At 36.5% G+C, this 16,436-nt stretch overlaps 1 protein-coding gene across 1 annotated transcript in view; it reads left to right on the top strand.

Moving 5' to 3' along the window:
* btbd11b (BTB (POZ) domain containing 11b) overlaps positions 1 to 16,436 on the top strand; it is a 164,708-nt gene that overhangs the window by 94,055 nt on the left and 54,217 nt on the right. The window contains exon 2 of the mRNA XM_056478387.1: positions 5,966 to 6,109. Within this exon, the coding sequence (XP_056334362.1) occupies positions 5,966 to 6,109 (144 nt within the window). The remainder of the gene's footprint in view (positions 1 to 5,965; positions 6,110 to 16,436) is intronic.

The following is a 16,436-nucleotide window of genomic DNA, read 5'->3' as shown; positions in this document are numbered from 1 at the left end:
AAACCATAATCACACAGAATAAAAAACAAAGGGAAAGGATTTGGATGAAGCCAGGCGTGTGTGTGTGTGTGTTTCTCTGTATGTGAAGTCTTTATAGTCTACTTTAATTTGAAGAGTTTACCCTGACCGATGTTTGAGGAAGCGGAGCTGAAAGGAAAGCGAGCGAGATGCCAGTCTTACCACCCGTTGCTTTAAGTGTTTCAGGCTGGCAGTGCATGAGCCTGGCACACTCATCTGTCACGGAGACCCGCTGAGAGTTTTAATAAGAGCTCTGGACTCAAGAGATTGTAGCGAACGAGGGGGGAATTGTGCTCTGCTTTAGGATCTTATACACCTGTCAGTCATTCTTCATTGAGCTGAGACCAGGCAAGATCTTATTAGGAGTTATTATGAGCATCTGCTGGGCTGTGAATTAGTTTGTATTAAAGGGGACTCATTATGCCTCTTTTCTCATAAGATGTTATGTAATGTAAATCTCTGGTGTCCCCTGTTAAGTTTCAGCTCAAAATACCACAAAGATCGTTTATTATAGCTTGTCAAATTTACCTCTCTTTGGGTGTGAGCAAAAACACAGTTTTTGTTTGTACCCCTTTAAATACAAATGAGCAGCTGCTTCCAAGAAGAGGGTGGAGAATAGTTCATGCTATTCTGAAACTCCAGAAACAACAAAACAAACAAAATGAGTTTTGGATCTACATCAGCTCTACATCATCAAACTAAAGTCAGACAATGATGGGAAGGACGAGCTTAAACTGCACCAAGATGTTTCTGAAAAGTTAATGGATAGATTTATGTAGAAACTGTGAAGTAAAGTTGATTCATCTTGTCAAAAAGGAAATGAGAATAAGTTTCATTGTATTTAAAGGGCCCCTGTTATGCATTAAAAAAGGTCATATTTTGGTTTGGGGTCTCCAACAACAGTCTGATATGCATGCAAGGTCAAAAAACACTTTCATTGTCTTATGCAATTACATTTACCTAATTATCCTGATGACTCCCCTATGATTTGTTCAGCGATTCATTTGTTCCGATTGGTCCAATGACCCAGTCTATTGCGATTGGTCGACTGCGGTCAGCAAGAGAGAATCACAGAGAGAATCGTCCACCTTGGCTTATCAACAGTTTTGAAGTAGTAGAAGTGCATGTGTGCAGAAGTAGGAGTGTATGTGTGAGCCCTATGCAGGAGTGCATTAAAGCAATGCAGGTTAACACCAGTATATTGCTTTATTCTTAACCATAAGTAAAAACAGTGACACACATTCATTATTAATCCACAGTGGCAAAAGCTGAACTATTTGGAACTTGACTGCCACATATGTGTAGGAACAGCTGATGGTGGCCATAGCAACGACAAACGGCAGAGGATCGCGAGCTCACAAACACAATTACACAACTGTAAACAACATGGTTTTAGGCGCGATATGAGAATATAAAGAGTTAATCAGATACAATAAAAGCTGCGTGGAGCGGTTACAATTAACAAATCACAATTAAATACATAATTTGCAAGCTAGAGAAAACAAGGAGGCAACCATTTTATTTACACTTGTGAAATGGAAGAAAGAACTGATCTATGAACTGTGTACTGTAAAGTTCCTGTCAAGCTTTGACAAAGTCCCATACTGTACATCAATAGTCTTTTCTGATTCTTCCTTTAACAAATGACAGAAGAATCCCCCATTGTTAGTGTGTAGATTGCTGAAGCACTCGTCAGAAAAATGACGGGAACAAAGCACAAGGCTGGGGCTATAATGCTGAGGTATTTTGCAAAAATAAACTTCAACCACTGACTGACTGAGTAGGGAAAATAAAACGAACTTTCCCTCACACTTCAGAGCCCAGCATCTTTGCGTCATGATTCAACCGGGATCTGCTACAGTGTTTGTCTTCCTTTTTGTCTTTCTACATTGTTTATGGGCGTGGCTGGGGGTTAAAATTTTCCTGGGTCAGCGCGCACAACAAATGGACGAGGCTTGAGTTCTGTATCGATTACACGGCTAAATATTAATTACCAAGACGATTCATTTGAACCACTCTGAGTCGACTATTTTATTTGAATCAGTAGTTTTAAACACTGTACACTTTCAGATTTAAGCCTTAGCTGGATATTTCACTTCACTTAGAGCTGTGTTACACTCAGCATGAAAGATCATTTTCAAAAACCCATAATAGGGGCTCTTTAAAAGAAAATAAGATTCCTTCACGTCACGCATCTTCTGTTAAGACCAACATAATTAATTTTCTACATACTAAGCTTCTGTTGTTATAAACTTTTCTTGTTGCGATTTATTGCTGAAGCTTTTATGTTGTATATTATGTTATGATCACAATCTTGAAAGTTGCAAAAAAAAAAGCTTAGTGTCTTGCTTATTGCATATACATGTTAAGAGTAAACAAATGTTAGCAATGTTAAAGTTATATGTTAAAGTTAATGAAAAAATAGAACTGAGCAGTGGGTAGCACAATTGCCTCACAGCAAGAAGGTCGCTGGTTTGAGCCCTGGCTGGGTCAGTTTCTGTGTGAAGATTGCATGTTCTCCTCGTGTTTGCGTGGGTTTCCTCCGGGTGCTCCGGTTTCCCCCACAGTCCAAAGACATGTGGTATAGGTGAATTGGGTAAGCTAAAATTGTCCATAGTGTATGTGTGTGAATGAGTGTATATGGATGTTTGCCAGTGATATGTTGCAGCTGGAAGGGCATCCGCTGTGTAAAACATGTGCTGGATAAGTTCATTCCGCTGTGGCGACCGCTGATTGCTCAAGTTACTGTATAACGATGGTTCTGTAGACTATCGAAAAAAATTTGCTTAAAGGGGCTGATAATATTGACCTTATAATGGATTTTAAAAAATGAAAAACTGCTTTTATTCTAGCCGAAATAAAACAAATAAGACTTTTTCCAGAAGAAAAAATATTATCAGACATACTGTGAAAATGTCCTTGCTCTGTATAAACATCATTTAGGAAATATATAAAAAAAAAAAATTCAAAGGGGGGCTAATGATTCTGACCTCAACTGTATATATTTATATATATATATATATATATATATATATATATATATATATATATATATATATATATATATATATATATATATATATATATATATATATATATATACATATTTATAGATATTTCATATCGCAGCCTCTTGCGATTAGCTAATCGAAATGTTTCAAATCGCGAGTACGATTCAATTTCGATTAATCACACAGCCCTAAAGTTAAGTACAGTAAGGACTTTCATGGCGCTACACGTGCTGGGGTATGAATTACAAAGGTGCATGATTAAAAATTAATAGTGATTCAAAACGTCCTTAAAAGTCTTTGAATCTGCTGTTTGTGAAAGCGTGGGAACCCTGCTTCATGGAGATTCAAATAAAAAAAAATTATTGGGCAGAATTTTTTTTCCAATTAAAAGCTGGGTGTTTACACACATCTGTATTCAAACATTTTAATAAAAGTGGCATAATACAGTAGGTCCCCTGTAATTAATGAATACAGTAGCTGGGTATAGGCCTAGGACAGTGAGGTGTGGTCTTGCATTTCTAAACACCTGAACTTCATCCCCTGCCGCAGGCAAGTAACCATCACTCCACCCCTGCCTTGTCTCCATGGCAACCCCGTTCAAATTCTATCAGGATGCGTCCTGTTTTTTTTTTAATCCCTTCTTGAAGCAAAACACACTTACTGTAAGATGGACTGCATGATCTAAATCACTGCAGTTATTTTTTTGTAATAATCATATGCTTTAGAAGACATATGATGAGTGTGCAAGCAATATATTTACATTATGATAAGCAACATACACAGCTGTCAGCCCTCCACGGGTGAAACTGATTAAGGATTTTCATCATTCTCGCTTTCAGGCGGCCCCCCTCAAATTTCATTTGCCTCACTAGAGTAAATGAGATGGTTCGAGCGAAAGCCCCTCTGTCAGTGGACAACCAAATAGAGTCATTTGTTTCCACCACATCATAATTTAACACGTCGTCGGCTCCAGGAGTGTTCGGCAACAATAGAAGTGATGGAAACACAAGGATGAGAGCGAATCCAATTTTCGAGGAGCCCAACCATCCTGTTAAAAACAATAAGCACTGTGATTCAGACGCTAACTGAGTCTCACCTCAGTGGTTCGGCTGTGAGCTGGGATGAAAAGCTTTGTGATGGTGCAGTAGGGCTGAACAAGTGAGCCTTCAATCTAATGCGGATTTCAACAACGCTGGGTGAAGCTTGGCACAGGGCAGAATCATGACATTTGTAATCGTTTAAACGCTAGCATTAAGTACATGCATGTATTCAGTGTTCTGCAAATAGAGGGCGGCAGTTCATTACAGTAATTGCTGGCTGTCCAGAAAGGTGATACGCTTGGCTTTCACCTTGTAAGAAGGCAAAACAAGTGGCCAGCCAAGTTTCTCACCTGTTACCGCTCATGAGGGAGACCTGTTGGATCGTTGTTTGTACGCCCAATAGTGTGTTCAGGAAACATTTTGAAGAATTTTGGTAATCAAATCAGCATGTAATCAAATTTAAAGGTCACCTATGATGAAAATCATCTTTTGTAAGCTGTTTGAACAGAACTGTGTATAGGTATAGTGTGTTCACAGTCATATTGGGGTGATATATAAAGACAATAAATCTCTTTTTTTAATTTCTTGACGTTAAAATAGGATCTAAATCCCTCCAAATCCCGTAGGAGTGCTGTTTTTGATGATGATCATCAATCTTCATCAAATGTGATAAAGAATGAGTTTTACAAGTTTAAAACGTTTTTAAAACATGTTTGTAATGAATTACAGTGATTTCAGCGTTTTTACTTTATCACCACAGCCGCATGTCAGTACATATATAAAAGAAGACGCTTCAATAACAGTTTGTGGACGTTAAATCAGGGTTTTTTTCGTACATTTAACATAACAGATATCCATACAGCAGTGGATATCAATGTGTGTCCTGTCACAGTTGCCATGCAAAAACAGTGCAAAGTTAAACGCGTCACTGTGTGTGTGTGCGTGAACTTTGTAACAATTGTGTGTGACTCATCATTGCAGAAAGGCTTGAATTAACTCCACAACAAATACATCAAATAATAATTGGGACAATTTTTACTGTAGCATTTCTCACAAACGTTACGTGAGATCTGCTTTATTTATGTCTGTCACTGTTTATTTTACGCAGCCAAGGTGGAGATTGAGGCACACTTTGACAGGCTCGTGGAAATGGTAGGCGGAGAGAACTAGCATTAAAGGTGTTCAGAACAGAAAATTCCAATATTTAGAAAGGTCTAATAAATAATCTGATGGGTGTTTTGAGCTGAAACTTTACAGACTAATTCTGGAGAGATAAAAGTCTAATATTAAATCTTGAAAAAGGGATCAAACAAACATATTCTTGCCTGTTCACGTTTCTTTATTCTGTTAAACAAAAGATACTGATAACCACTGACTTCCATAGTACTTTTTTGTCTTACAGTGGAGGTCAGTGGTTATTGATGGATGTTCAACAATCTGATCTGATATATATAATACGTTCGTTTTATTAGTTTTATTTAAGTTTATTAGTTTTATATAAGTTTTATTTATTTTGTAGTAAATAAGGAAATCACTATGGCAATATTGTAATACAGTTTAATATATTTACTATTTGCCCACGACCCTCAATCTAGATTGGTTTTCAGCCCTTTATAAGAAAAGGTTTGGGCACCCCTTCTCTAAAGGTTATAGCCCATGGAGTCCTTATATGTATTCCTACCTCACATTTTGGAAAGACTGTCCATAAGTTGGTAGAACCAGAGGGGTCAGACTATGTTCCACTTGGCAGAGATTTGTATCAAATGGATCCACTCAGAACCCGTGACCTTTGCATTGGTAGCACCATACAATATAAATGCAAAAGTTCAGCTATAACTGCTGCCTTTCTCCCAGCTGTTCATCAATTTTTCATGTTGTTTTCATTCGTCTGTGCAGGAATCCTCAGTTTGCCGGACAGTTTGAGCCTGCACAGGAACCAGCAGTGCTCAAGTAAAGCTGGAGACGCCTACAGTCAGTCCGAGCAACGAACAATTGAGCAATCCCTACTGGCCACACGCGTGGGGAGCATCGCAGAGCTCAGTGAGTAACCCCGACTTCTGTTTTTCAACTTAAATTCACGCTTTTCTGCACAACATAAAGTTCCTTCTTGAAAAAAAACAGAAGCTGCCACCATTTGCTGAACACACACCTGCGTTAGGAGTTTTTTCAATGATCTACAGCTCTGTTTGATTTTGCATGTACAGTACATTTTCAGAGTACTCAGGAAACATCTGCATGCTGGCGCAGAGTGTTTAAAGATATACATTTTGATGCAAATTCATTTCGTTTGAAGTATTTGCCCTAGGTTGCAATCATTTCGCACCGGAGCGGTATGTGTTTACTAGTAGGAATCCATCTGCTCAAGTGTCAGGTCTTTCTCTCTCTCTATCACCTCAAACAAGCTCTTAACATCCCATACAGCACAATCCACTCTCATACGAGTGCCATACAATGCATTTGATCTTCCCATGAATTTAATGCACTGCTTTAGAAGACATATCTGCTTTTAAAAGGGTTGCTGTTATCAGTAACACAGTTGTTAAACAGAGCAATTAGGTAGATGACATGCAGAATTATTCAGTGTGCATTTGAATCTAGTTATACAATACTACATAATGTAAAATAAAAGGCAATACTAGACCAGAAATGGTGTTGTACTCAAACACAGAGCTATAAATTGCTCAATTTATAGTATTTCAATTGGTATTTGCGCATGTGTGCATGTGATACAGCTTTTACCATCAGTTTAACAGCATTTTGTGTGTGCTTTTAAAGTGTAGCAAAGATAATGATCTTTTTACCGTGATTTGCAAAAGATGCCCACTGAAACACTGAACTTTATTTACAACAAAAAAAAATTTGTCAGCATGTTTAGTACAAGGATATAATTACTTTTCACTATCTTTAAAACAATTAGGCTTTGCCCAGTTTTCAGCAATAAGTTTTAATCTTTTAAAATATAAGAAAAAAATTTATTATCACTCATTCTTTTATATATTTCAACCAGTATACGTTGTTAATTTTTTTTACAGAAATATACTGTATATGTTCTGCTATCTGGTATCTGATAGGAAGAAATCTAAAGCATTATTAAATTTCTATGCAAATAAAATAACCTTGAATTGAATTTAAAAGGGCACCAAATGGGACATCTTTATAGTATAATATTATATATAATATAAAATGATTGTTTAATGTTTTGAATGTAAAAACTCATTTTTTCATATACTTTTAAAAAATACTTAAAAAAAATACATTTAAATATAAAAGAGCCCCTATCATGCATTAAAAAGGTCATATTTTGGTTTTGGTCTGGTATGCATGCGAGGTCAAAAAACACTTTCATTGTCTTATAATATGCAATTATTTTTACCTAATTATTCCAACGACTCCAATATGATTCGTTCAGCGATTCATTTGTTCAAACCCCTCCTTAGAGCAATGCTAATTTGTGCCGATTGGTCCGATGACCCAGTCTGTTGCGATTGGTAGACAGCGTTCAGCGTGAGATAGAAAGAAACGCCCACCATGGCTTATCAACAGTTTTGAAGTAGTCAGAGTGCAGAGTGTATGTGTGAACCCAATGCAGGAGTGCATTTAAGCAAAGCAGTTTAACACCAGCATATTGCTCTATTATTAAACATAAGTAAGTACAACGACACAAATTCAGTATTAATCCACACAGTGGCAAAAGCTGAACTATTTTGAAGTTTGACTGCCGCACGTGTGTAGGAAAAGTTGACTGTGGACATAGCAGCGACAAACAGCAGTGGATCGTGAGCTCACAAAAGCACTTAAATCCATAAACAAAGTGGCACGCGATGCGTTTTCAACGTGGTTTTAAACACGATATGAGAATATAAAATGTTAATCTGAGTTAACACGTCGTGTTGAGCGGTTACAAGTAACAAAACACAATCAAATACAGAATTTGCAAGCTAGCGAAAACAGTGAGGCAACCATTTTAATCACACTTAAGTTACTTCCACTTGTGAAATGGAGAAAGAAACTGATCCATGAACTGTGTACTGTAAAGTTCCTGTCAAGCTCTGACAAAGTCCCATACTTCAATAGTCTTTTCTGATCCTTCCTTTGACAAGCGGCTGACGAATCCCCCATTGTAAGCGTGTAGATTGCTGAAGCACTTATCAGAAAAATGATAGGAACACAACTCAAGGCTGGGACTATAATGCTGAGGTATTTTTGCAAAAATAAACCTCAATCACTGACTCTTCACAGTCTCATCTTTAAGAAGGGAAAATAACTTTCCCCCACACTTCAGAGTTTCTACAGCGTTTGTGGGCAGGGGTTTCAATTTTCCCGGGCATGCGCAACAAATGAGCGGGGCTTGAGTTCTGTATCAACGTCACGCCGACACAGCTAAAGATTTGTTACATCAATGATTCATTTCATCCACTCTGAGTCGACTCTTTTACAGATCAATCAATAGTTTTAAACACGGCACACTTTCAGATTTAAGCCTTAGCTGGATATTTCACTTCACTTAGAGCTGTGTTACACACTGCATAAAACCCATAATAGGGGCTCTGTAATTTGAAGATTCTCTGTCATTTATTTGCTTTAGTGAATTTTAAATTCTCATCATTCTTACATAAATTTGAATACAGAATTGTAATGTTTCTTCATTCTTGCATACATTTAGCTAGTTATAGTCACCATAATGTGCTACTGATTGAAAACAAGATACTAGGTTTTGTGGCAATGGCGGAATTCATTTTTGCATGAGCCAAATGTCTTGCTTAAAACTTTACCACTATTCTTTTGCTGCCTTGCAAGCACTTCCTTCAAGAAAAGCAAATCTAATTATATGTAAATCTCTATTACTTAGAAGATTGGTCATGTAATTTAGTATATTTTACAACAGAGAGCTTGTTCTATTCTGTAGAACATTGATTTTAAATGCGATACTATATGTGCAGCAGTACAGACCTGGAGATAGAAAGCTTCATAGACCCAATGCCTGCCTTATATGAACTCAGCAACAATAAACATGGTGAGGATGTAGTTATTTAGATTGCAACTATGCAGTTTATTTATGAGGATACTGCCTATTTTTTAAAATATTTCTATACATAGAGATTTTCAATATAGAGATTCAGGTTGACCACCACAAGATGGCAACAGAGACTGCATAGTAAGTCTTTAGGGGAGAAAATATCAATGTTTTCGTAGTTAAATTTCAAATTACAGCTGATCAAATCATTATAGAATAGGTAAGTGACATTCTCAATTGATCTCTCTCTTTTGTATTTCGTATTGCTTTATTAATGCCTTATTAATCTGGTAGAGTTTGCTTTGGCTCCTTCGGGGTTAATTATAGTGATATCCCGAGTGCAACAGAGAAGTACTGTGAAATCTCTGTGGACTGATGGCATTTAATGCCATTTAGCCTTATAATCTTAAAGCAAAGTCACCTGTTTTGTTCAATAGTATCTTAATGCAGCCTTGATGGTGCAGGCTGAGACTGCATATCTCAGTGATGCAATGTCACTGTTAGGGGTAAGGCTAGTGGTGGGGGTTAGGTGAGCGCATTAAAAAGCATTGGATGCAGCTCAGATTGCACTGTACCAGGTCTGCATCTAGACCTCTCTCGTTTTGTTATTACTTTAGATATTACGCAAGAGAATCATTCAAATACTAGTTCTAAAGTGATGTTTGTGAAGTAGCACAACTGCTGTTCTCACGGTCGGCTGCAGATGTTAATGAATGGTGGAAGAAAGTAGTTCCTTATACAAAAGCGTTGTTGAGATTCTGTGTTTGATTTTCTCTCTTTTATACACACACGATTATGCCTTCAAACTGTTACATAAATGCAATATCACACTCGTAGCAGTGCAATATGGCTGTATATTGTCACTGGTGGGGCACTAAGGCACTCAACCTGCAGCCTCTAGCCAACGCACACCTCCCACTGATATACAGCCATATCGCACTGCTACAAGTGTAATATTGCTCATTTAATGCACATTTATGCATTGTGTCATATCACTCAGCTCTTACTGGGATTTTTCTTACTGTGGTTTACTTAATTTGGTCAAATATTTTTCACTGCTGATTTCAGAGCTGGCTTTACTGCCAAAATGTGCATGCAAATCACTTTCAATTAATTGTGGAGCCTGTGGAGACTCTTATGTTTATCCAACAACTTTTTGTAATGTTTTTTGGCGCCAACATTGTAAATGTAAAGCTGCTACAATTAGTAAACAGCAATGGAAAACTGCTGCAGTGGTGCTGTGGGTGGAAGCATGCAGATTAAGAAGTGCAAATAATGTATATAATAAGTCGCCCAACTCCCTTACTAGAGAAGCAAAATCTGAACTGAGTCTTGTCATTTTCTCATGTTTTCTGGGTTTATAGATTATATTAACTGATTATATCCCTTAAACAGGCAACACGGTGGCCTCACAGCAAGAAGGTTGGGCCAGTTAGCATTTCTGTGTGGAGTTTGCATGTTCTCCCCGTGTTGGTGTGGGATTCATTGGGCAGGGTTTCCCCTGAAGTCCAAAGGCATGCGCTATAGGTGAACTGAATCAACTAAATTGTCCGTAGTGTGTGTGTTTGGATGAGTGTGTATGGGTGTTTTTCAATATTGGGTTGCAGCTAGAAGGGCATGCGTTGCGTAAAACATATGCTGGACTAGTTGGCAGTTCATTCCGCTTTGGCGACCTCTGAAATAGAGACTAAGCCAAAAGAAAATGAATGAATATATATCACTTAAACAACAACAACAACACTAATGACCTGATTTTCATGACACCTGTCATTGATGCTGAATATGTCCCATTGCAAGCCCACAGAAACAGATATGCACAAAATGCCTCTGTCTGTTCTTTTAAAAATGCTTGTGCTCTTCAAAACTTAAATATCAAATCTCCATTAGTACTTTCTTTTATAGACACAGTATCCATGGAGATTTCCACAAAATGCTTAGTCTATTTCCAGCTCTCCTCTTCTGTGTCTCTGTCTGTTTCTCATGGATGTCCCCAGTGACCCTGCAGGGGAAGTTGAGGGTGTTTGAACCCTTACTAGGGACACTGGTCGTCCCCTGCTCTACACATTCAGCATGCGCCTACAGCAAGGGCAGGAACAACAACTGTCACATAGAGAGTCTCTCTGCATTTGGACAGTCACAACAGCGCACTCGCACTCAAAGGCCACGGTTTATTTTAGGAGAAGGCTGAACTTGCAGAATGGAGATCTAATTATGCAGCTTTTCTTTTTATAATGATATAAGTCAGTTTGGGTTTGTGAAGCTGATTTTTTTAAACAGTTTTTGGCTGAGCAGAAAGTTATAAAACAGGAGGAACTTACTGTGAAGAAGAGCCTAAGTGTTCAGAAGAAGCTGAGAATGTTTCATAACGTTCTTGGATTATTGGAAAAATTGGATTATAAGGACTAGAATTTATTGAGAAGAAAATATTGTTTTTGTAAAATTGTTCTGTGTTGTTTACAAAATACTATTCTACTGTTTCTACCTCAAAATTCATATTAAATGTATTTATTTCAAATGATTTACTTGTCAATCTTTGATATTCATAAGTATTTGTGATTTTAAGTTTTATGTCACATTCTCTCTGTTTTAACCCTGCTATGTACTAAGAGTATTGATATTCAACCGGTGAATCATTAGACAATGATGCATTGCAATATTAAGTTTTTCTGTGATGCATACTGAAAGAAAACAGGATTTTAAAAAAACAACTGAATATACAGTATATATTCACCGGCCATTTTATTAGGTACACCTTAATAGTACCGGGTTGGACACGATAAAAAAGTTGCCTTCAGAACTGCCTTAATCTATTGTGGCATAGATTCAACAAAGTACTGGAAATATTCCTTAGAGATTGACATCCGTATTGACATGATAGCATCACACAGTTGCTGCAGATTTGTCGGCTACACATCCATGATGCTAATCTCCCGTTCCACCACATCCCAAAGGTGCTCTGTTGGATTGATATCTGGTGACTGTGGAGGCCATTTGAGTACAGTGAACTCATTGCATTGTTCAAGAAACCAGTCTGAGATTATCTTTATGACATTGCGCCTTATCGTGCTGGAAGTACCCATCAAAAGATTGTGGTCATAAAGGGATGGACATGGTCAGCAACAATACTCAATAATAGGTTTTGGCGTTGAAATTATGTCAATTGGTACTAATGGGCCCAAAGTAAGCCAAGAAAATATCCCCCACTCCATTACACCACCCCCACCAGCCTGAAGTATTCATACAAGGCAGGATGGATCCATGATTTTATGTTGTTCATGCTAAATTCTGACCCTACCATCCAAATGTTGCAACAGAAACTGAGACTCATCAGACCAGGTAACGTTTTCCCAATCTTCTGTCAACCAATTTTGGTGAGCCTGTGTGAATTGTAGCCTCAGTTTCCTGTTCTAAGCTGACAGAAGTGGCACCCGGTTTGGTCTTCTGCTGCTGTAGCTCATGCACCTCAATGTGTTGTGTGTTCAGAGATGCTCTTCTGCATACCTCGGTTATAACAAACGGTTATTTGAGTGGTTATTGCCTTTCTATCAGCTGGAACCATTCTGGCCATTCTCCTCTGACCTCTGGCATCAACAATACATTTGCACCCACAGAACTGCTGCTTACTGGATATTTTCTCTTTTTTGGACCGTTGGACCATCGGACCACGGTTGTGCATCAAAATCCCAGTAGATCAGCAGTTTTTGAAAAACTTAGACCAGCCCGTCAACCATGCCTTGTTCAAAGTCACTTAAATCACCTTTCTTCCAATTCTGATGTTTGGTTTGAACTGCAGCAGTTCGTCTTGACCATGTGTACATGCTTAAATACATTGAGTTGCTGCCATGTGATTGGCTGATTAGAAATTTGCGTTAATGAGCAGTTGGACAGGTATACCTAATAAAGTGGCCGGAGAGTGTATGAATGCCTCATTTACACAATTTTGACCATGCAAAAAATTATTTTTAACCATGCATCATTAAATGATGCCCCATTTATTTTTTTGAAAATAATGAACCTAAAACAAAATTGTAATTTAAAATAAAATACCAAAACAATACCACAGTTTGCATATTAATTTCTTTATTTTACGATCTCAGATTGCTGTTCATTTGATCAAACTGCAGTGTGCATAGTTTCACAGCCACTCTCAACCACATTATATTATGATGGAATTCAAATCTGTATGTTATTAAATGGAAATATAAATGATTCAGACTCTCATAATCACAGTACGTGTGAAGCACATCTGACCTTTAGTGATGATCCTCTGACAGCAATATATGTGCAGAGGGGAAATCTGAAATCGACTATTCCATACGGTAATTGTACTTTAATGTAATTACACTCATAAAATGCTCTAACATCAGAGCTGCCAGAGATTAAATCTCCCTATTACAGAAATAGGTTTTATGTGTCATTCATTTCTCCCTGTAGATCCAATAGGGTCAAAAGAGCAATGCATTAGAAGATCTTTACCTCTTACAATTTCATCGCTCCTTTGAGATGATTCTTTTATTTAATTATTCGCTCTCAGGATTTGACTGGAGAACACATTTCAGGCGCATTTGTGTTCTGTTTTCTTTCTTTTCTTTTTTTTTTAAATAATGCTATAATTAAATGTTATAATTAATAATAATTTTTATTATTCATAATAATTTTATATGTATTTAGTTTATGTCAGATTAATTTTTTTCCACAAATTTTATTAACATTTAATTCTGACAATTGTGCCCAAAATATAAATTAATAATCTTTTTTTATTGTCCTGGTTGCACAAACTGCAGATTATATGAACATTATAACTATATATATATATATATATATATATATATATATATATATATATATATATATATATATATATATATATATATATATATATATATATATATATATATATATACATGCATGCATACATAAATACATACACACACACACACATACACACACACGCATACACACACACACACACACACACACACACGCCCAATATATTAGGATTTGTTAGTAATATTTATAATTGCAATAATTACATTAAATTAGATCATATTTCCTTCATTTATTCGTTTCCCTTCAGCTTAGTCCTTTATTTATCAGGGGTCCTCACTGCAGAATGAAGTGCCAACTATTCCGGCATATGCTTTAAGCAGTGGATGCCCTTCCACATGCAACCCAGTACTGAGAAATACATCATATTTCATTACCCAAATCTAAATTATTACTACATATTAAAAAATAAATGCTATAAAGCAATATTTAATATTGCTGTATTGTAAAAAATATTTATGGACTAATAAGATTTTGGAATATATAATATATAAATTAGAATTCTTTTAAAAAATTTTCCCAAGTACATTTAATGAAGAGAAAACATTTTTTCTAAACATAATAGTTTTAATAACTCATTTCTGACCTTTGCCATGATGACAGTGCATAAATTATTATTAATTATTTTGCAAGATTCTAGTATTCAGAATAAAGTGCTATTTAAAGGCTTAACTAGATTAATTAGGTTAACTAGGCAACTTAGGTAATTACAAACAGTGGATTGTTTGGTAGACAATAATATTTGACCTTAAAAATTATTTTAAAAAATAAAATAATAAAACAAATGCTTTTTATTCCAGCCAATCTAAAATAAATAGTTCTTCGAAAGAAAAAAAAAATTATAACAAACACTGTGGAAAATTCGATTACTCTGTTAAACATCACTTAGCAAATATAAAAATGACCCGAATTAAATGAAAAATATTTTAATAAAATTTATTTGAATACAGTGTAGCTGTTTTTTAGCCCGTTTCTTTAAATGCAAATTAGCTGTTTCTCCCTGCCCACCGTTCGCACGTGCATGTCTGCTTCTCATCATTTATTACGTCAGATAAACAGCAGTCAGTGACAGAGACCGACTCAGATGAAGCTGAAATACAACTCATTAGTCAAAAATACCAAGTTTACTTGATGTATTTGTGGTAGTGTTTATTCAGTCCTTTCTGAAATGATGAGAATTCCATTTGCAGTACAAACACACACACACACACACACACACACACACACACACACACATTCTGATTCTCAATCTGATTTCAATCTGTATATTTGCACTCACTACTTACTTCTATTTTTAAAAATATATATTTATTATCTGTTTTTTGTCCTGTCTCTGTAATCCTGTTGCACTGTAGAAGCTCTGTCACGAAAACAAATTCCTCGTATGTGTGAACATACCTGGCAATAAAGCTCTTTCTGATAAAAGCTCTTTCTGATTCTGATTCTGATTCTGATTAGCGTTTACAGACACCATGCGGCGGTGGTAATTATAGCAGTTAAGGATTACATAGTGATTTTACTGTCTTTAGTACAAACATGCTGTTTTAAAAACTTATAAAACTTATAAAAATCACAGAGAGTAGTCACAAATATTTTAATCCTAGTTTATTTGCAAAAGAATACATGTTATTATAGAAACATGGTGCCTGTCAATCAATTCGGTGGGCGGGGAAAATCACACTCCACACCTTGCGGTGGGCCTCAAAATCACTGGGATTTGGGTCCTATTTTAACGTCAAAGATAAAAAAAAACTACTTTTTTGTGTTTATATCACTTTAATATGCCAGTGGATACACTAAACCTACACACAGTTAACTTACGAAAGTAAATTTTTTTCATCAAAGGTGCCCTTTTAAATCGTCTCTGTAGTACTAGGGATAAAAGTTGAGTCAACTCAAAAAAGCTTTGCAGTGTTAAGTTGAGTGAACTTTTTTTTACAGTGTATAATTTAATCTGTATTTAAATGAAAAAATGGATGAACAATAATTTTTCAATATTCTTGGGGCAATCAGGTCTATATTAACACAGCACACTGTTTGTTACTTTAAAAAAATTTCCCCCACAGATTTCTCCTATCGATTCTAGTAAAAACACCACTTGCTCTGGGTCTCATCACACCTCTGTAATGCATTTGAATTTCGCCAGAAAACCCAGAGCAATATAAATCCCAGCAGCCACCAAGATTGCAGCAATTCATACAACAGAAAACTCAATTCTCCTGTAAGAAAAGTGTAGATCAACAATTAAGAGCCAGTCGATGGGCTCCAGTGGTGCCGCAGAGCAATGAAGCAATGAAAAGTAATGAGCGTTTGATGGAGCACCAGGGAATACATGCATTAGCAGAGCTTTGGGAGGAAACTGGGACTTTCAGGAAAACGAGGGAAAAAAAATGTTATAAGCAGCATGGAAACACTCACTGATGGCAATACAGCCATAAAGATCTTTGGCTTTGAAAAAAAGGGAAAAGACTGGGTGTAGATCACATTCAGAAACTTAAATGACTATTTATTCTGCACAAGAGTCGA

This window comes from Danio aesculapii, chromosome 18 (assembly GCF_903798145.1).
Source record: "Danio aesculapii chromosome 18, fDanAes4.1, whole genome shotgun sequence".
In the NCBI taxonomy this organism is placed as follows: domain Eukaryota; kingdom Metazoa; phylum Chordata; class Actinopteri; order Cypriniformes; family Danionidae; genus Danio; species Danio aesculapii.
The sequence above is the reverse complement of the archived record's forward strand: the minus strand, read 5'-3'. Positions and strand labels throughout refer to the sequence as shown.